General features: G+C 37.2%; 1 protein-coding gene across 1 annotated transcript; it reads right to left on the reverse strand.

Annotated features, from left to right (window-relative positions):
- Positions 1-4,356: 4,356 nt before the first annotated feature.
- Positions 4,357-21,779, reverse strand: LOC133297337 (RNA-binding protein 1-like). Its single transcript, XM_061496460.1, has 7 exons — positions 21,578-21,779; positions 8,221-8,342; positions 7,622-7,859; positions 7,486-7,547; positions 7,333-7,414; positions 5,977-6,096; positions 4,357-5,856 (listed from the first exon to the last, which is right to left on the reverse strand). Exons 1-6 carry the CDS (start codon positions 21,657-21,659, stop codon positions 5,993-5,995), a joined length of 690 nt encoding a protein of 229 aa, XP_061352444.1. The 5' UTR covers positions 21,660-21,779; the 3' UTR covers positions 4,357-5,856; positions 5,977-5,992.
- Positions 21,780-23,355: the final 1,576 nt, after the last annotated feature.

A 23,355-nucleotide genomic window follows, 5' to 3' on the forward strand; every position in this document is an offset into this window, starting at 1 on the left:
TGGGCTTAATATTAAGTTTGTGTTATAGTAAAAAAAAAAAATTAAGGAGAATTAGGGTGGCTCTCTAAAACTAGGCTTTATATATTAAGTTTTGTTACATTTGAAGTAAGTCTACTTATCTTCTTTTTTTAGTTGACAATTTTCTATTTTTGCATATCTTTATGCTTTTTATTTGTTTTATTATAAGTTTTCTTATATAGTTTAAAAATATAAGAAAGATTAATTTAGCTGTAACAACTTGTTAATTTTACATTTTTTTTAGTTTGATGACCCAAACTTATTTAGATTCATCAATTTGTATTAATTAATTTTTAATAATTAGGAATTAATTTAACCGTGAAGATTTATTAATCTCTCCTTTTTTTGGTAAACAATCTCATGGATTTTTAGGATTATTTTAGTTATGACAGTTTAATATCACAAACTTATTTAAATTTGATATTCTATATTAATTTTCAAATTGTTTTATTTTTAGGGTTAACTTAACTGTGATAGCTTGTTAATATCGTGAATTCTAATTAGAGTCATTTTAGTTATCCAAACTTTTTCTTTGAAACTCGATCATTGTTTTCCTTTATTTTTTATGTTGAAAAACTACTTTTATTTTCAAAAAATTATCTAAGTTGAGACAACTTGTTAAAACCTGTAATTATCATTTCGGGTTATTTTAGCTACAACAACTTAATAATCTGAAACTTTCAAATCCAATCAAATGAATTTTCTTATATTATTTTCAAAAATTAAAACTAACCATCACACAAATACTTTTACAAAATAACGTAGCTTTGAATTCCCTATTGCACTATTGCACCGAAAGATATGTTGGAGCAAGACCTTCTCCTCAAGCCCAAAAATAATTTTTGATAATTAAATTATCTTTAATTTAATTATTTGGGGTGAAACAGATATTTTAAAAATACTAATAATTTGCACAATTAATTCAAGATAACAATTTTTAAAAAATGGACAATGTAGGATACTAACTCCCTCCCTACTCGTAATTGACTTCTATATCCATTTTTGTATTCAAAGACTTCTTTAACACGATAATTTTTTTAATGTTTTCACAAATAAACATTGATGGTAACACCATTGTTTCAAATGAATTTTTCGCAATCCCGTTGCGATCCAGTTGCGACACATATGGATCTTTACCATTTAAAGACAAACAAACCGTGATAATTTTTGTCCTACCCTGTCCCAATCTTCTTCTTTTTTCTCTCATCTCTCATTACCATTAATTTACCTTTGAATAATTAAGATCCTCGTGACATGGTCATAGAGGATCCATTCTCCCAATCTTCTAGATAGATGGAGCGAATACCCTAATTACAATATTCGAGCTAAGGGGGGTGTATTGTATTAGTATTTTCAAAGACTTTTTTGAGATAAAAAATATTATAGATTTTAAAAGACTATTTAGAATTGGAAGAATTTTAAAGACTTTTTTAAAAGGCTTTTTTTACAATCAATATTTCATAAGATTGAACTTTAAAGGATTGTAATAGAATTTATAAGATTTGAAAGAACAACATGGATATATAAGATTTTAAAGAATCATATAAATTTTTATCAAACATTCAAAATTACAAGAGACAATAAAAAAATAAATGCAATGATATTAATAAAAAAAGTAAAACCTAATATAATTTTCTAAATCATTAAATTTATGATAAAATTTCATTTGAAATTTTTTGCAATTGATCTTGTAAACTTTGCGATTTTTGTTTTATGTGATGAGAGTTTTCTAACCATATATCATATGCATGTTTTCATTGAATATTATAAAAAAGGAAATTGAATCTGAATTTATGGGTTTTATTACATGAAAGTTTAGAAAATTTCTCAAATTATTTTTAATCGATAAATTGAAAATCATAAATTGCTTTGGGGCTTTTGAATAATAAGTTTTCACTAATCTATTTACACAAAAACTGTTTGAAATCGTTTCCTATAGCAAAGGAATTTCATTCATGAAAGTATTGTTATGAAACATAGGATTTATATTATGAAAGTTTCAACATTTTTTTAAATCGATCTTGTTTCATTGATGTAAAACGAAAATTGATTTGGGATTTTTTGTTCGCTTGTAGTTTTTCCACTATTTTATGTTATTTTTAATACAAAAATCACACATTTTTATACCAAGAAAAATTGCGTCCAATAGCTTGAAAAATTATTTTTTATACTTCCAGAAACTCTTAAAAATCGCTAAAAAATATGCGGCTTTTGAGATGGATTAGATTAAAATCTTGTTGGGTTGTTTTATTATGAAAATCGTTCAAAAATCTACTGTATTTTAGCTTTGGCAAAGCTCTCATGGCGGAACCTGATTTCGAGCGGGTTGATCCGTCAAAGAAAGAAGAAGACACTGGAATAAAAAAATCTTAAGAAATCTCAGGGGTTAAAGTGAAATTGTGAGAGAGACATTCTATTTATATTTTTCACTAAAAAATCTCACAAAATCCACACCAATAGAAAATTCATTAAAATCGTCAAATTTTTAATTATTTTCCTTTATTGAAAATCGTGATTGAATACCAACGGATTTGAACGGGCTCTAAAATAATATTTTAAAATCCTAATTAAATACCAATGGATTCTTTTATCCAAAAATAATCCATTAAAATCTCAATCCAATACATCTCCTAAACTAATTCCTTTTCAAATATCCCTTTGAACTTCACCTCCCTGAAAGACAATACCGAACCTATCCCTTAGTATTTCATTCTTTAAAAAGCAAGTTACATCTTGCAGTTGACATCTCTCACTCGAATACGAAAACTTTTTAGTTTTCACACAAAGAGAGACCCACGTAATCTTACCAGTTGATTAATTTGCTCTGTTGATCAATTTATACATAATTTTTAAAAATATTTTAGAATTAATTAATAATCCTTATAAAACATAGGAAAAATAAACTTTTATTCCATTAAGGGATTACTCACACGTAAAAAGATATTAATAGAATGCATGCGTTTTTTTTACCAAAAAAAAAAAAAAAAGAATGCATGCGTTTTGCCACAAGAACTTGCGCTAGGATGGTTAGCTGTTATTTTAATTTTCATTAGCAGTTATCTTGCACGAAGCATGCATATTATACATGTTGATAGTTCGACTAGTAACATATATCATAAAATGAATAAATGATTAGTATCAAATCAAATACAAATCCGCCAATTCCATAACTTCATACAAGGTTAATCCGATAGAATGTTACAACTCAACTGAGCCAATCCAACACACGGACACCCAACTTCATACAGCCATAAAGTGCCAAACAATCATCCATAGTTTCAATTACAAGAAGCCTAAGCAAGAATCAATAGAACAAAAGACTCAAACCAACATTACCAGTCCTAAATACCACCACTCCAACTGAGCATCCGAGAAATAATTATCACAGAAATGCTAAGATTTTCACTCTTTTTTCTACTGTTCCTGACAAATATCCTGCATATCCTCATCATATAACTTACAAAATTTTAGTAGAACAGGAGATACGAAAGAAGGCCCCACAACGGTCCAATATCTGGTTATGGAATTTGATCTCTCTTGCTACCAACAATATTTACATTGCATTATATAAGGACGTGGCTTAACATGAATATGACTTGCTACTTATTGCGAAATGCCAATTCCCAAACACAACTTACAAATGAGGGAATCCCCTATTTGTCATCAAACTTGAACTGCATCTCACAGAGACTGCGAAAACATTGGATTTATTTTCTTAAGGGATGTCAGCAATTACAATCAATATATACTCCCCAGTGCCTACTGTCAGTGACGTCCAGAGCAGTATGAAACCATAGTACTCTAAGCCCGTTGCAAACTAATTATTCTGTATGCCTCGTTAGGTGTTTTCGTATAGCAAGGACACCGGAAAACAATGGTTGTAATTGTCTGGTTTGTCCTTATTTTTTCCAACTCGTTTTAATTTTAAATTAAAAAAATTATTCCAAGATATCATGAAAGAAATGGGGGGGAAATATATTGATCACAACTTCCTTTGAAAAATTTTCAAAACAGGAAACAAAGTGAAAATAAGATAATATTTTTACAATTACTAACGCGAACACAACAATTTAGGGCTTCTCCTATCACAAGAGATGAAATTATATCTTACAATTCTAAAACAATGCCGTTTTGAGATTAAAAAAAAAAAAATTTTAATAAAATTCATGATACAAGATCAAAGTCAAATTTTCAAAATACCCTTTCTTTTTTACTAAATCCCAAAACGTTACTTTGGATTTGATGAAAATAACTTTATGTGAGAAACACTTTCCCAAAAAAAAAAAAAAAAAAAAAAAAAAAAAAAAAAAAAAAAAAAAAAAAACTATAAACCACCTAAAATGTTCTAATTACTCGTGGCTTAGATATATGAACCATATCAAAAGCTCAAAATGACTATCAGTTAAAAATGAGACAAACACTCCTTTACAGACACACCACACAAACTTCCAAGGTATACACTTTTGCAGACTCGTTCACTGTTGTACAACTATTCAATTTCTTTGGTGTGAGGATTTTGTTAAGAAAAGGATGCATATATGTGTCATTTCTCATGGAAAAAAAAAAAAAAAAACTGTAAGACGCAGTACGTTTAAGGAGTCGCAAGATTTTCATGCAATAAAACCCGAACCATGACACCTATTTTATTCAACATATGGGTTAAGTGTCTTTTCCATTTGTTTCCTTTAAAGCAGCCCCAGCTAAAGTGGCACAACAGAAATGAACCCAGCGAACAACCAAGTCAATTAGACAAGTCAGTCCTAATTCCAAAATCCAGGACTAATTTTTTTCTGAAGGTTTCACGGCAAAACCTAGGACCTCCTCAACTAAGAAACCCAGGTGTCATTGTTCGGAAAGTTTCAGGCCCAGAATATCTATATGAACAGTTACTTTGGTGCAGCTGGAAATTGGCACAAGTAACATCAGGTCTGATTAATTTCTAAACCCAACAACGATCAAATACATAGAACAATGCCTTAATAACACGCGCAGCATCCTTCAATATTTTATCATCCTCGTCAAATTGAAAACATAACTTATACTGTGCTTGGACAAAAACAGAACAAACATGTAAACCGTTCTCATCATCATATTATTATCACTCCTATGATTAGCAGGTCATTACTGCCAGTACTTTAATAGAAGATCGAGACAAGCCTACAATGACATCTCTAGTACTACATGTCCCACAAACGAAACCCACCAAAAAAAACATACCTATAAACCCAACACTGACAACTTGGAATACAGAAATACATGAATCAAAAGTCATACCTCAACAGTCTGAGGAACATGTTTTCAAGAAAGGCAGGAAAATTTTATTGTAAAATGAAAAATATTAATTAGGAAAGCAAATTTACAGACATTTCATATTAAAACGACAAATTATAAATTAAATCATATTAAGCTGAAAAAATGTAGATGAGAGAAGCATGTAGATAGATTGGTTTTGGACAAAGCAAGAATGAGTGCACCGATATTTGTCTAATTAGCCACTATTAAAAGTGATCTAACAAAATTAACAATCGACAAACAGTATTTGATATCTAAAAGGATCACTAGAAACATGCATGAAAAGCATGCTTCTTATTCCCAGATATACGCAAGAGCAGTGAAACACCATCAAAAAAAGTTGTACCGAACATGACAATTTGAAGAATTTATACTAAATAAGTTAAACAACTTTCACAAACAAATGCACAATCTGAATGTCTAGCGAGCCCCCACATACGAATATCACAAGGTTCGACTTGGTCCTAACGAAAGCAACTGTAATTCTCGACTCCAAGGCTGATCACTTGCCTCTCATAATCATAACCTCCCCAATATGAGTGAATCCTACATAGAATTGTCGTTTCACGATTCAGCACGATTAACGTTCATAATGAAGCTTTTATTCAGCCCCCAGTGACCATTAATAACAGAGCGTGAACGGATCGAAATAATAGTATTAATCACCTGTAGATTGCATAATTCAACGCTTGCCACGATGCCCGCCACCTGACCTCGCACCAGGATAGCGAGCAAATTGAAACCTTAAATTAACCGAGTTGCGGTCAAGCTCATCAAATTTGTAACCTGCAAAATTAAGGTTCATTGTTTTACGCTGAACAACTAGCCACGTTCTGGACGGCGAAATAGGGTGTCAGCAGGCAGATGATATAAGACGTGTGCTATATCTTAAGACATAATAAACCTGAAATACATCTGAAAACGTTCAAACCCAATATACGTGAAAATGCGAGTGCCTCACTCATTACTACGTAAGAGCAGGAAGAGGAAGAAGGCTGAGTAACCTTCAGTGAGTCTCCACAGTTTGACTGTCTCCGCCTTTGGGCATTCAGTGAAACGTAGAATATTCAAAGAATATACCTTACTCAAGTTTAAGATCTATGCAGCAGGAACAAATAAAACATTGTAACATGAAAAAGTAATTTTTGAGGAAATAATCCTTACACTGCTAATAGTTGGAAGGACATATGAACATGACAGTCTCCTAAACCAAGAGAACGTATTTGGTCAAACCGGCCCATAGCCATCAATATTCCATATAATCAAAGAGCCTTTAAGCAATCCGCTTTACCCAGATGAATTACTCAAAACCAGGAAGGGGACTACCTCCACGATATGGAAATGTCAAAACGGATGGTATTCATAGTCTAACCCCCAAAACTTTTAACCCGCAATGATAAAATATGGGTGTCAGCTTAATCATTGAGAATGATAAAGATGGTTAGGAGTAGAAAATATATATGATGGCGTTAGGTTTACAGAATGCAAAAACTGTCAACCTTCCAAACTAGAGTGTCATTTTCATCTGAGCCAAACCAGCTCCCATTCCCCCAAAAAAGGAGAGCTAGATAAGAAATTATAGCGCATAAGGTTAAATATAATGCCGCTTTTCCATTCATCATGAACACCGCCAAGTAGGACTCACCACTCTTATCCAGATGCTTACATAATATCCTTGCAATGATTTCTTTATTCATTTCCGCTGAGCACATTTAAGGCAGCAGTCACATCCTAAACCCAGCTCTAACCCATTTTATCTATTACCCAAAACCAATCCTGTGTGCATTATCTAGGAGCAGTCCCACACTCCTGAGGCACTAACATGAGAGGCGCATGAATCATAAAGAAATCGAATATACAGTTCGTTCTAGCACACTCAATGTTGGAGACATTCCAGAAAAATGTTCTGCTGGAATTTCTCTATATTCAGCATGTTGAAGGGAATAAAGAAATGGAACACATTGGGTTGAACAAGACATGCATGAGGCTGTCATTACAAGAAAAAAGAAAAAGTTATCTTACCCTGCAATGCTTCCATGGCGGTTGCTGCATGAGCTGGACTCATAAAATCGACAAAACAAAGTACCAATGGTTCACCCCCAGGCTGCACATAATCTCAGTCAAAAATCCACCAATGCAAATAATAGTAATTCTCTACTTTTTGAGTAAACTTACTTGTCTTGATTCCTTGCTAACAAGTCTGACTTCTTTGTAGCCAACAAAAGGACGAAAAATATCTGTACCTCCAAGTTAAGAAGCAGAAATCTACAATAAAAAGCATTAAACTAAGGGGAAACATATGAAAGGATACGAGCTACTTCCCGTCTCGTACAGTTGGAAGGTAAACCCTCCACAAATAGTGTACTGGTAGCATCAGGTGGAAGAGAATAGTCATCCCTTCCACTACTGAATCCCAGGATTTTGTCTTTTGCATTTGTTCCTCGATCTACTCCCCCAATACTTGTGACATGTGAATCATCAATAGAACGGCTGGGAACTCGCCCACCAAAAGTTCTAGTAGACTGTCCCGGACCATAAGAAGAAACTTGCTGAAACATGTACATATGTTAGCCTTAAACATATAGGCATGTTTAACACACCAGACTTATCTCGTAATAAAACAAGATTGAATAGGATATCCTATCCAGTGAAATAAGTTATCCCATCACATGCTCGGTGTGACTGGACAGGGATTTGGAGCTAAAACAGATTTATTTGGAAATTATTCTAGCTTTAATTTAAGGATTAAAAATCCACTTGTCCAAATCTCTATCCTATCCATATACATAACAAACACAAGATAAAAGTAAATAGATCCTAGTTGCCTATAAATTCAACAAGCCAATTAAGGCCATAATATAACAAGAAAAATATCATTAGCAATTTGATCACAGAATAAATAACTAATACCGCACTACGGAGATAACGCTCGTAGGATGCATCAAGGGATTCAGTATCTCTAACTACTCGGAGCCCTCCTCTATCATCATCATGGGGATAGTAACTGGGCAAGTCATGAACGCCAGAGACATCTTCAAAATTAAGCAATATTTTATGTCAATGAACAGGAAGAGCAAGGTAGAATCATTTGCAAGATGATTATGAAGGGAAGAAGATTAAAATTACATCAACATCAACATCAACAACACCTTTATCCCAAATTAATTGGGGTCGGTGGTAGATGAACCCACATGAAAGATACAAAACGGTTGAAAAAAAGTAAAAATAAAAAATAAAAAATAAAAAATAAATAAATAAATAAATAAATAAGAATACACAAATAAAATAATAAAATAAAATAAAATGAAATAAAAATATATGTATATATAAATAAATAAAAGTAAAAAAGAAAGGGACAAGAAGAAGTGGGGGAAATGAAGGGGAAAAGGACTAAAAAAGGACCATCTGGAACATAGGAATAACAGCGAGTCTAACCCTCCACCATACTTATAGCTTTTCTCCATTCCTTTCTAAGACATACTGTCCGCCAATCTATATCCCACTCCATTAAATCTTGTTTTACTACTTTCCCCCAAGTAAGCTTCGGCCTACCTCTGCCTCTTTTTGTGTTTAGCTCTTGGTAACAAACTTCTGTTCTTACAGGAGCATCCATGGGTCTTCTCATCACGTGCCCAAACCACCTCAATCTATGTTCTCTCATCTTCTCGGCTACCGGTACTACTCCGACCTTTCGTCGAATATCTTCATTTCTTATCTTATCCATCCTTGTGTACCCACACATCCACCTTAACATCCTCATCTCTGCTACTCCCATCTTATGCTCATGTTGCCTATGTGCTGGCCAGCATTCCGCTCCATATAGCATTGCCGGTCGTACTGCCGTTTTATAGAATTTTCCTTTTAACTTCAGGGGAATTTTGCGGTCACACAAAAATGCAGATGCACTACGCCATTTCATCCACCCTGCTCTGATTCTGTGATTTACATCCTCATCAATCTCTCCACCATTTTGTAAAATGGAGCCCAAGTATTTAAAAGCATTTTTTTTGGGTACCTCTTGACCATTTAGATGCACAGGTTCTTGGTCCTCATCTTGTACCAGAGAAAACTCACACTTCAGATACTCAGTCTTGCTTCGACTTAATGTGAATCATCTGGATTCCAATGTGCTTCTCCACAATTCAAGTTTTCTATTAACACCCTCCTTGCTCTCATCAATAAGCACAATATCGTCTGCAAAAAGCATACACCATGGCACTTCCTCTTGAATATCTTTTGTTAGTTCATCCATAACTAAGGCAAATAGGTAAGGACTTACATGGTTGAGGAAAATTAGTATATCAAGATATAAGTCTAACAATAAGATCATCAAATAGCTATTGAAGATGATTACAGTTTGACTTGGCTATTGAAGATTGCATATATCAGAATAAGAAAGATTCACCAGATAATTAGACAGAACTACCTAAAATAGCATGTGCTCTTGATATAAGATCATAAAAAAGAGTAAGATCAAGGACACCAAATCCAGGCTTAGAGCTATATCGCTGTCATCATGGCAAGTTTTGTATTAAAAATAAAATAAAAAATGAAAACATCATTTTGAAAAACTCTTGACAAATTAGCAGAGGGGCATCACCACTTTTTATCCCCTGTAATATATCTCTAGTTTTAAGATCATCAAATCATTATTCTTTGTGATCGCAAATCGGTTATGATAACCAGCAATTATAGCACCTCATTTGCTTCGCACTTTTTTTGGTAGTGATGTTCAATTATGAAATACGTTGTAGGATGCATGGTGGCATGATGTAAGACTAAGTCTTTATAGGTAAAAATAAATAATTAGAAAGGTATAATTAGAATGTAGATATTCTATAAGTTTTTTTGCTAACCATTTATATAGCTAACAAATCAACATCAACATCAACATCAACATCACCTTTAACCCAAGCTAATTGGAGTCTGTCGTAGATGAACCCAACGATATATAAGAGGAGATTAAAAAATAAATAAAATAAAATAGAATAGAATAAAAAATAAATAAAAATAAAAATAAAAAATTGGGGAAGGGGGAAATAAGATAAAAGACAAGAAGGGCAAAAGAAAGAGAGGGGGAATTGAAGAGGAAAAGGACTCAAAAAGGACCACATGGGACATAAGAATAACAAAAGTTTTAATCTTCCACCCTGCTTATAGCTTTTCTACATTCTGTCCTAAGACACACCGTCCGCCAATCTATATCTACTCCATTAAGTCTAGTTTAACTACTCTTCCCCAGATAAGTTTCAGTCTACCTCTACCTCTCTTTGTGTAGAACTCTTGGTAACAAACTTTTGTTCTTACAGGAGCATCCAGGGGCCGTCTCATTACGTGCCCAAACCACTTCAATCTATGTTCCGTCATCTTTTCAGTTACCGGTACTACTTCTACCTTTCGTCGAATATCTTCATTTCTTATCTTATTCATCCTCGTATAACCACACATCCACCTTCACATCCTCATTTCTGCTACTCTCATTTTATGCTCGTGTTGCCTATGTGCTGAGAAATATTCAGCTCCATATAACATTGCAGGCCTTACTGCTGTCCTATAGAATTTTCCTTTTATCTCAAGGAGAATTTTGCAGTCACACAGAAACCCAAATGCAATCCGCCATTTCATCCATCCTACTCTGATTCTATGTTTTACATCCTCATCAATCTCACCACCTTTTTGCAAAATTGATCTCAGGTATCTAAAAGCATCTTTATTGGGTACTTCTTGACCAAGTTGATGCACAGGGTCTTCATCTCTATCTCTTACCAGAGAAAATTCACACTTCATTTACTCAATCTTGCTCCGGCTTAATGTGAAACCTTTAGACTCCAAAGTGCTTCTCCACAATTCAAGTTTCCGACTAACACCGTCTTTGGTCGCATCAATAAGCACAATATTATCTGCAAAAATCATACACCACGACAATTCCTCTTGAATGTCTTTTCTTAGTTCATCCATCACGAAGGCAAAAAGATAAGGACTCAGAGCCGAACCTTGGTGTACATCTACTGTAATAGGAAAATAACTTGATATTCCATTACAAACTTTCATACATGTAGTAGCTCCATCATACATATCCTTGATTGCATTTACATACTTTGATGATACTTTTTTCTTCTCAAGAACCCACCATAAAACTTTTCTTAGGACCCTATCATATGATTTCTCAAGATCTATGAACACCATATGTAAATCCTTCTTTTTTTTTCTAGATATCTTTCGATCAATTAACGCATCAAGAAAAAAGCTTCTGTGGTACATCTTCCTGGCATCAATCCAAATTGATTTACAGAATCTTGGTCTCTCTCCTCAAACAATGCTCAATAACTCTCTCCCACAACTTCATGGTATGGCTCATAAGCTTAATGTCTCTATAATTAGAACAATTCTGGATATCTCCCTTGTTTTTGTAAATAGGCACAAGCATACTCTTCCTACAAGCATCAGGCATCTTATTTGTTTGAAGAATCATATTGAAAAGATTAATCAGCCAATTTATTGCCACCTCCCCCAAGCCCCTCCACACTTCAATAGGTACATCATCGGATCCCAAAGCTTTATTAGTCTTCATCCTCTTTAAAGCCTCCTTGACTTCATGTGTATTAAGTATGCACACAAATCTTCAATTCAGATCATCATAAGCATCCTCCAAGCCCACCTCGCTTTTATCGCCATCCCCATTAAAAAAGTTTGTTAAAGTAGTTCATCCATCTTTCATTTACATCTTCATCTTTTACCAAAAGTTTTTCGTTTTCTGATAGGATCAAAACGATTCAAAAGAAATAATGTCACTGCTATTTGTATTTCACTCGTTGAAATTAACCAAGTGCAATATTTGATACAAGAAAACAATTATTACAGAGCCAAAAGAAGAACTAAAGCAGAAAACTAATTATCAGAGCACATATGAGACGCCCTGAATATCTCCCAAGCCAAGCCTAAATTCCATGACCTCCAATGGTACCTCTCTCCATGCAGCAACACACCTAAATAACAAACTCCCAACCTCCCACTCATGCATCCGTCTCACTCTCCAGTAGGGACGTCATTCTCACGCTCCACAGCTTCAGTCTCTTCAGGTGTTGTATTACTACCCAATGAGGCCCAATTAACCTTCCTCCTATTTATATCACGAGCATAAGTCAAAATGGGCTTTGACGATTTGGGTTTGGGCTTCGAGAGTCTATCAATACTTCCCCCCAATTTGAGCACCTTGTCCTCAAGGTGGGCAGTAGGAAACAACTCAGCCAATTCCACAAAATCCTCCCACGAGTTTTCAAAAGAAGGCAAATCCTTCCATTTCACCAAAATCTCAAGACTTCCAGCAACAGAATGGCGCCACTGCAAAACATCCTCAGGCTCCACTTGCAGCTCCCAAGCAGAAGACAGCATTGAAGGTAATGGCTGAGCATTAGGCACAGAATGAACAGCCTTCTTCAAAAGAGAAACATGGAAAACAGGGTGTACACGACAGCCGTCGGGCAAAAGTAAACGATACGCAGCAGCCCCAATTTTTTGCACAACTTTAAAAGGCCCATAGTAACGAGGACTCAACTTCTCATTAATTTTCTTGGCAAGAGTCTTGAGACGATAGGGCTGAAGCTTCAAATAAACCAGATCACCAACTTCAAAAGCAACCTCCCTGCGATGCAAATTAGCTTGGGCTGTCATACGATTTTGAGCTTTTACTAAATTAGACTGAAGTTCATCCAAAATGGCATCCCGCTCCATTAACAATTGAGACACTGCATCAACAGAAACAGCACTGTTACCAATGCGCAATACATGCGGAGGATCTGCACCATACAAAGCTTTAAAAGGTGACATTCCAGTAGAGACTTTATAAGTTGTGTTATACCAAAACTCCGCCAAATGCAACCATTTAGGCCACTGTTTTGGCCGAGAATGGCAGAAACACCGTAGGTACGTCTCCAAGCAACAATTTACCACCTCTGTTTGACCGTTCGATTGCGGGTGGTAGGCGGTACTATAGTGTAGCTTAGTACCAGCAGCCGAAAAACAATGCGGACCAGAAATGACTCATAAAAACCTTGTCTCTATCCGAGACAATGGTAAAGGGAAAACCATGCAGCTTAACGACAAAAAGAATAAACAGGTCAGCCACATCCTTAGCAGAATATGGATGAGCTAAAGACATAAAATGAGCATACTTAGTGAGGCGATCCACCACTACGAAAATAGTATCCAAACCACCAGCCCGGGGAAGCCCCCCCCCCCCACAAAATCCATAGAAATATCACTCCAAACTTGAGTTGGAATAGGCAAAGGTTGGAGCAACCCTGCTGGCGATAAATTCTGCACTTTGTTCTGTTGACACACAGCACATTCATCTACATATTTTTTTATAACCTTGCGCATGCCTTCCCAAAACACAACCCCAGCAATCCGCTTAAAGGTTCTGAAAAAACCAGAATGGCCCCCTAAACCCGAATCATGAAACTCAGCAAGGATTAAAGGAACAAACCTAGAAGCCTTTGAAAACACCAACCTGCCCTCAAAAAATAAACGACCCCCATTCAACGAGAACCCAGGCTGAGACTCCGGATCCAATAACAGGGCCTGGATGGTAGCACAAAGCTTGGCATCCTGCTGCACCTCTTTTTCCCACTCCTCTTCATCCGGAAGTTGCAATTTAGTGATGGCAACACATTGCATTTGCCGTGAAAGAGCATCAGCCACCACGTTGTCTTTTCCAGGCTTATAGTGTATCTCAAAATCATAACCCATCAGTTTGGAGGTCCACTTCTGCTGCTCTTCTCCCAAAACTCGCTGATCAGTCAAGAACTTGAGACTTTTTTGGTCCGTCTGAACAACAAAGTGCCTCCCCAACAAATACTGGCGCCACTTTTGCACAGCAAAGACAATGGCCATTAACTCCTTTTCATAGACCGACTTGGACAAAGCTCTATTAGAAAAGCCTTGGCTGACGTAAGCTATGGGACGATTCTCCTGCATCAAAACAGCCCCTATACCTTTGCCAGAAGCATCCGCTACAACCGTAAAAGGCTTGGAAAAATCCGGAAGAGCCAAAACTGGCACAGAGCTCATCCTTGCTTTTAAATCCTGAAAGGCAGCATCAGCTTCCGATGTCCACTTGAACCCATTTTTCTTAAGGAGATCAGTCAGAGGCTTAGCAAGCTTACCATACCCTTGCACAAATTTCCAATAATAACCGGTGAGACCCAGAAACCCACGCAACCCTTTGACATCCTTAGGGCGAGGCCACTCCATCATAGCAGCAATTTTCTGTGGGTCAGCTGAAACACCAGCGGCTGAAATGATATGCCCCAAGTATTCAACTTGCTGCTGGCTGAAGCAACATTTTTTTCCGATTAGCAAACAGTGAATGATTGCGTAGGACCAAGAAAACCTGCTGTAAATGGTCAACATGCTCATCCCTGCAACGGCTGTAAATAATTATGTCATCAAAAAACACCAAGACAAATTTACGCAAAAAGGGTTTCAACACCTCATTCATCAAGGCTTGAAACGTAGAGGGAGCATTAGTTAAACCCAAGGGCATAACTAAGTACTCGTAGTGACCCTCATGCGTGCGAAAAGCAGTTTTGGGAACATCTTCATCACGCATGCGAATCTGATTGTAACCAGACTTTAAATCAATCTTGGAGAAGACTTGAGCCCCCCAATCTCGTCCAAAAGCTCATCCACCACTGGAATTGGAAACTTGTTAGGGACTGTCAACTTATTTAACTCCCGGTAATCAACACACAACCGCCAACTACCGTCCTTCTTAACCAAGATGACGGGACTAGAATATGGGCTGATGCTAGGCCGCACAGTACCATCGCTGAGTAACTCCCCTACCAACTTCTCCAGCTCAGTCTTCTGATAATACGGGTAACGGTAAGGACGAGAATTGGGAATTGATTTACCCGGTAACAACGTGATAGCATGATCATGAGAGCGTTGTGGGGGCAACCCATGCGGCAAGGAAAAGACATCAGCAAATTCACAGATGAGGGTCTCCAACTCAAGCCAATCAGTCAGCTGGGAATCTACAACAGGGGAATTAATAGCTGCCTGAACAAAGAATCCTTGACCCCCAACACGGACAGCTTTCATGACTTCCTTGAGGGAAGACACGGTGCAGGACAAAGATGGGTCACCAACGATATGTCGCTCATTGCCCTGATCACCATACTTAAAGGTCATGTCCCGAAAATTGGCCTTGATTTCACCCAATTCTCTTAGCCAATCCATTCCTAACACAACATATGCCCCACCCAGATCAAACAAAAACAAATCCTGCGAAATCAAGTTACCTTGCACCTCAATGTTGACCCTGCGACAAACCCCCTTGCAAGACACCTTATGCCCGTCACCCACCTCCACCTGGTACGGTTGCGTCTCCTCAACAACCAGACCGAGTTTCTGAGCTATTTTTCCCTTGATGAAGTTGTTAGAGACTCCACAATCAATTAACACAATCACGTTGGAACCAGAAATCTGACCCCAAACCTTCATAGTCTGAATAGACGACAGACCCATCAGACTTTGGAAGGACAACTGTAACGCCGGACCACCTTCCTCCTCCAACTTACCCGAGACTACACTCTCAGGAACGTCGGGCACTTCGTCGGGCTCCTCGTCTCCTTCGTCAACAATTAACAGGTTCAGATGCTTGATGGCACACTTGTGGTCCAACCCCCATCTTTCATTGCATTTAAAACACAAGCCTTTGCGTCTTCGCTCTAACATTTCTTCTTGAGGCAAGCGACGGAAACTCCCCCCCTGAGAAGCCGTACCCTTCGAAGCTGAACCGCTTGCAAGACTCCCCATCGCGTTGGAACCCCTAATTGACGAATTAGGTTGCGCGAAAGAAGTCTGAGAAGTGTTGCCCCCTTTCTGATTGTAAGTAAAGGGTTGGGCCCAACTAGTAGGCCCAATATTGCTGCTACGACTTTGGGCTGATCCGCTCACGTTTTTAGAGGGCCAAGTAACCTTAGACGCACCCAAACCAACGCCCTCTTCCACCCATGCCATATTTCGTTGATCGATTTTCTGCGCCAACTTCATCATCGCCGATAGACGCAGGCCCGGCGACATCAGAACCTCCTCCCGGACACTCGCTCGAAGGCCATTCAACCAAGCCCCCTTAAGAAATTCCTCATCCGCATACCGCATCATACCTATCACCTTTTCAAATTCCGTGCGGAAACTAGCTACCGTCCCAGTTTGTTTCAAGGCATACAAGGGACCGTACGAGTTATCCTGGATCTCTGGCTCAAACCTGCTCAAAACTTCTCTTCGAAATTGAGCCCACGTAGCGTTCGGGTTCTCTAACTCCCACCATTGAAACCACCCAAGCGCTTCGCCGTCCAACACCATCATCACCGCTCGCACCCTTTCCACCTCTGCAGCTTCATTCACTAGAAAGTAACGCTCAACCTTACTCAACCAAGCACAAGCATCTTCGCCGGTGAAAGCTGGAATTTCCAGCTTATTAGAACAACCATCGTTCACTGTAACTCGACGAACTCTTCCATTAGAGTTTTCCGAGTCGACGGCTGGACCTCCTCCCCCACCTGATCCGCTCGGACCATCCGCAGGACGCAATGCAGCAACTGCAGCTGAAATCGTCTCTAATTGACATAGCATTCCTCTTGTCCGGTCTCATTCGCGTCCAATCGACGGATCAACTCAATCTGACCCGCTTCGCTGCGTCGCATTTGCTCCTCCAAACCTTCCATATTTCGTGTAGATACCATACCAAGACTCCCAGAACCGGGAGCTTTGATACCAAATTGATAGGATCAAAACGATTCAAAAGAAATAATGTCACTGCTATTTGTATTTCACTCGTTGAAATTAACCAAGTGCAATATTTGATACAAGAAAACAATTATTACAGAGCCAAAAGAAGAACTAAAGCAGAAAACTAATTATCAGAGCACATGTGAGACGCCCTGAATATCTCCCAAGCCAAGCCTAAATTCCATGACCTCCAATGGTACCTCTCTCCATGCAGCAACACACCTAAATAACAAACTCCCAACCTCCCACTCATGCATCCGTCTCACTCTCCAGTAGGGACGTCATTCTCACGCTCCACAGCTTCAGTCTCTTCAGGTGTTGCATTACTACCCAATGAGGCCCAATTAACCTTCCTCCTATTTATATCACGAGCATAAGTCAGAATGGGCTTTGACGATTTGGGTTTGGGCTTCGAAAGTCTATCATTTTCATCCTTGAAGCATCTAACTTGGGTGAGGTCTTTACTTTTCTTATCCCTCATTTTTGCAAGTATATATATATATATATATATATATATATATACATTTTTCACCATCCTCGCTCCCAAGATTTTTATACAAATCGACGAAAACATTACCTCCAGCTTCTCGCACTGCTTTCTTTGCATTTTTTCTCGCCAATCTAAACTTTTGCAAATTATTATCATTGGGACTTTTATGCAAAGATCTAAAGAATTACTTTTTATGTTTAATTGCCTCTTGCACCTCTCCATTCCACCACCATGTTTCCTTTGTATGGAATCCAATTCCTTTTCTTTCTCCTAGCACTCTCTTTCCCACATTTTGGATACACATAGTCATCTCATTCCATATTTCATTAGTTCCTACAACAGACTCCCATGGTCCTTCATGCAACATTCATTCTTTGAACTCTAATTGTTTTTCCTCCTTTAGCTTCCACCATCTTATCCTTGGGAGTTGAACCCTCTTCCTCATTTTAGATACTTTATTGAACCGAACCTCTAGAACTACCAGCTTATGTTGCGTAGCGACACACTCTCCAGGATAGACCTTGCAGTCGACACAAGAATTTCTATCTTCTCTTCAAGCCATGAAGAAATCAATTTGACTACGATTATGGCCACTATGATAAGTGATAAGATGTGACTCCCTTTCCTGGAAAAAGGTGTTTGCTAGCATCAAATCATAGGCTAGTGCAACGTTCAAGATATCTTCTCCAGTCTCATTTCTCGTGCCATAGCCAAAACCTCCATTAATTCTATCAAAACCTCCATTGTTTTTACCAACATGACCATTCAGATCTCCTCCCAAGAAAATCTTCTCCTCTCGTGGTATTCCTCTCAAAACCTCCTCCAAGTCTTCCCAAAATTGGTTCTTATCATTTGATTGTACCCCAATTTGGGGTGCATATACACTGAGGATATTCAAAATTAATTCACCCACTACAAGCTTAATTAGAATAATCATGTCGCCTTTCCTTTTGACGTCAACGACTTTATCTCTGAAACTTCAATTGATCATAATTCCAACACCATTTCGACTCTTGAAAATTGATAGCTAACAAATCTTGAAAATTAATAGACCAGGAAATCGAGCAACAGAACAAAAAAAGAAGGGGAGTCAGTTAACAAGGAGGACATGTGGCAAAGCAAGAGCGGGGACGGGTAACGTCCATAACAGAATGGGTGGGGAAATTAAAAAAGGATGGAAGAGTAGGTAGGAGGGGTATGCATATACTCAGTAGTGATTTGGGAGGGGAATTGACTCTGCAAGGCCAAGTCTTTGGGTTCTTTCATGGGTTTCCTATTTGTTGAGTTTTCTGTATTTTGATTTTGTGTCTATTTGGGTCTGTTTTTTGAATTTGTGGCAGTGTAAGGAGCTCAATCTCCATTGTTTCTTTCTATCAATATCATCAGATTCTTGGGTTTCATCAATTTGGTATCATAGCACTCCCAATCTAGGGGGTGCATTCTGATTCAGATATTTGAGGGAGTTAGAACCATGGGGGTACATCTTGGAACCCTAGAGAAAGCCATCATGTCAGAAGTCAAAGAAATGATGCAAAAAAATGTTAAAAATTCTAGATGTGTGGTTAAAGAAGGAGACTCCAACTGTCGAAGTCAAGAAGAAGCTCAATTATTGTGGCAATGCTTATTTAGAGAAGGATCAAGAAGAGGCAGAAACTAAAGAATATGAAGAAATCAAAGAAGAATTAGAGGTTGAAGAAGAGGAACACAACAAAAACGAAGAAAAAGAGCAAGAAGAATAAGATTGAGAAAGTGCAATAGTAACAGCCGAGTTGCGTCCCCATGACTTGACTGATTTGGGTCATATGATGACCCTAACACAAAGGGTCAAAGAGCGGGAGAAGATTAGAAGTCAGATCTGATTGTCACATGGAAGGAGCAGAAATATGACTGGATCCATGGGTGGGCACCACACCCACCCAACCCTTACAAATCAAGCTAATAACAGCAATGAAGCAAGGCCCAGTTTCAGGGCTGCTGAGACGCAAAATGGGCCCGACATATCTGGCCCAAGAAGCTTAAACCAAATTAGGATTGATTGTAACGTGGGAAATGGCTCAGATAAGGGGCAACACATAGAAGGGGTGACCTCAAACATTGGAGGTGCGAAGATGATCAGCAGAGACGGAGAAGGGAGAAAATCGAGGTTCAAGTATCTGTCGCCAGAGAAGCTTAATGACAACCAGTGTAAAAATTTATGCTTCAGATGTGATGCTCTTTTTTCACCAGACCCGATTTGCCAAAACCAGCACCTCCACGTCATGTTGGTGGGTACCGTTGAACTTGAGCTTGAAGGTGAAGGGCAGCTCTGCAATGGTGAAGGCATAGAGGACGGTGAGACTCTTCAGTTGAGCATCCACAATATTGTGAGTCTCACTTCCAGCCATTCGTTGAAGTTGTCGAGTGAGGTTCATGGAAAGAAAATGGAAATCTTGATGGACTTTAGGTTGTCCCATAATTTCCTAGCCATTCATACGACTTAGAAATCTTGATGGACTATAGGGCGTCACATAATTCTCTCACACTTGTGCTCTTCCTTCGCCTTAAGGACAAGACGAATCTTGGAGGGGGAGTATTGATAGACCGGGAAGTTGAGCAACAGAACAAAAAAAGGAGGGGAGTCAATTACAAAGAGGACACGTAGCAAAGCAAGAGTGGGGAGGGGTAAAATGTGCAAAAAAGAATGGGTGGGGAAATTAAAAAAGGATGGGAAAGGGGGTAGGAGGGGTACGCATATACTCAGTAGTGAGATTTGGGAGGGGAATTGAGACTCTGGAAGGCCAGGTGTCGCGGTTCTTTCATGGGTTTTCCATCTGTTATGAGTTTTCTTTTATTTTGATTTCGTATCTCTTTGGGTCTGTTTTCTGAATTTGTGGCAGTGCAACGAGCTCAGTCTCCATTGTTTCTTTCTATCAATATCATCAGACTTTTGGGTTTCATCAAACATTAGCTGATATCAACTACTCACTTTATCACTTTCTATTGCTGACAACAAGCAAATTTAGCTTGTGAGTAGTGATCTAAACTGCCCAATTTCCAACTCCTTATCTCACTTAAATTCAGTATCATATGAATCAAACTTGAAATCTTCACAACAGTTTGAACACCAGATCATAACACAAATCCATTAAAACGGGTTCACAGTCAACCCAAATATATTAATCAAATACTTTCCATGATTTTCATTTCTTGAAATTTGATACCCCAAACAGCTTCAACTTTGCAAACCAAACATAATTCTTAAAATCTTAAAAATAAAAATAAAAATGAAAAGTGAAAACAAAGATAAGAAAACATTTTTGAAATTAAACAGACCCAAAGATTGCCTAAATCAGACCTCATTTATTTTTATTATTTATTTATTTAATAGCCATGAAGCATGTAAATTGTACTCCAGAAAAAATGCAGTAGTACAAGATCCAGCACTGTTTAACATTGGTCAGAACTGAATATTCTTTCTACTCACTAATCAGTAATTAGGGGTGTGCATTTACAGACTATCATGTATAGATAGTGGCACAGAGCAACGAAGTACATATTATATATATTTATTCAATTGCCAGACAATGCCATTCTGAAATTAGATCTCAATTGATAAAACAGATAGAACTTAAAGCCATGTTAAGACGGAAACAAGATTGCTATGGCTTGATGTTATTATAATTAAGGAATGGGTCAATAAAAGGATAAAAACATGATTGCAGTAATTTTGAATCTATGATTTCAATAAGAGTGAGTAAAACCGACAAAACAGAAACAACGAAGGCACATCAAAAAATTGAGAATATTATAACATCCAAGAATGACTACCCTGAGTAAAAGGCATACACATAGACTTCGACAAACAGGAATAAAGACTATATATTGTTCGTTAAGAATTTCGATAAGAAAACCTAACGAAGGAGAAAAGAGAGAGCGGGGCGTGGAAACCCTAAATTGAAGGGTTGGGATTGAACAGAAAGAGAAATGGAAGAAATCGCATACCGTAGTCGGAACGGGAGCGCTTGCCGGCGATGGAAGACGGCGCGTGGCGGGACTCGGCGTATCTCCAGTAAGCGTCGGACATGACAGAAATTGATGATTGAGAAAAGTATAAGGAAGCAAAAGCGGAAGATGAGTTTCAGATATTGCACAACACACACTAACTTCACATAAAAGTCACACAAACTCAACTCCCAAGTCTATATACCCCAATCTGGATTTTGTTCGACATACGCTATGCCCTTATATTCCTCTCTACTTCTCTTTTTTTTTTTGTTATTAGGGTTTATAAACTGAAAAATAAAAGAAAAACTCCAAATTTTAATTGAATTGGATCGGTTTTTGGATTGATTGATAAAAATTGATCTAATATATTAATTCTCATCTATCTACTTGGGTCTTTCCTCAATCATAATTTAAAAATTTCTAAACCCAAGACTCATTAATCTATCAACAAAACGAAAAAACATCGTCACATCTCATCAACAAAATTTCATATGTGTAGAGCTTCATATCTTAATGCAAAAAAAAACTATATTATCGTTTAATAATACTTTCGTATTTCAAAAAAAAAATTATAAAGCCAATATGTACAAAAAATATATTATATGCACAATAATCATGAAAAAAAATTTAAGATTTTTAAAAAATCGAAAACCGATCTAATTCAAACCGAAAAAATTAGATTGGATTGGATATGATTACATGATCAAATCGAATGGATTGGATCGGATAATTTTTGCTTCCAAAACTGATCCAATCCAGACCGCGAACACCCCTAACGCCAAACATGATGGCATCTTGTCGAGAATATATGTGATTTATCAACAAAAAAATAATAATAATAATAGTCTCTTTTTAAGTGAAGGAAAGAAATATACAATAAAAATCATGAGAAAGTGACTATTTTTTTTAATTTATATTTTAAATAGAAAATACTAGATTTAACAAAAATGGTCATATTTTAAAGGACAAATATTTTTCTATTTATTATTTTTATTTTTTTTAGGATTCAATGGTATTAAAGAAGAGTAAATAAGGTAGGCAAGAAAAAAGATAGGTAAAATAATTTATCTCTTTTAAAAAAGGGGAAGGTTATATTTAGCACCAATTAAGATTTTTCTTCTTACCATCTTTTTTTTATTTTTATTTTTATGTAAGCTAAAGGGAGAAACCCCATCTTACCATATTTTCTATAACCAGCATATAGCGGTGACTAAAACATGATGGGAGAGAGAGAAAAAATATATCAAATGACAACCGTTGATTTGATTTCATATGACGGTTACAAGAAAGCTAATAAGAGGTTGTAACTTTTTTTTTTTTTTGGTATCTGAAAGGCTAAAACCAGCCGCACAGAATCTAAATTAAATTAACTTTGCGAAAAGAATAAACATGAGAAAAGCTTGCTAGATACAACAACCAGATACTAGAGGGGAGAGTAAGGAAAACATATAAATTATTCTCCATTGGATGATCTAGCGGGAACTTAGATAACCAATCTGCACAGTTGTTGCTCTCTCTATAGGTATGAGTAAGATAAACGTCCCAAGCTTTTGCTAACCATGCTCGAATGCGAGTCTAATCGCGACTCTCGAGTTGTTCCTCCATCTTTGGTGAGCAAAGTGATAACATATTTTGAATAAATTTCTAAAATAATATTTCTCCAACCCCCTTCCCAGGCCAATTCTAACCCTTTAAGAACACCCCAAAGTTCAACTATAAATGTTGAACATTGACCAATATGGTATGCAAATCCATGAAGTCAATTACCTAAGGCA

This window comes from Gastrolobium bilobum, unplaced genomic scaffold (genome assembly GCF_033153095.1).
Source record: "Gastrolobium bilobum isolate Gb01-03AN ecotype WA unplaced genomic scaffold, APGP_CSIRO_Gbil_v1 utg38826, whole genome shotgun sequence".
In the NCBI taxonomy this organism is placed as follows: domain Eukaryota; kingdom Viridiplantae; phylum Streptophyta; class Magnoliopsida; order Fabales; family Fabaceae; genus Gastrolobium; species Gastrolobium bilobum.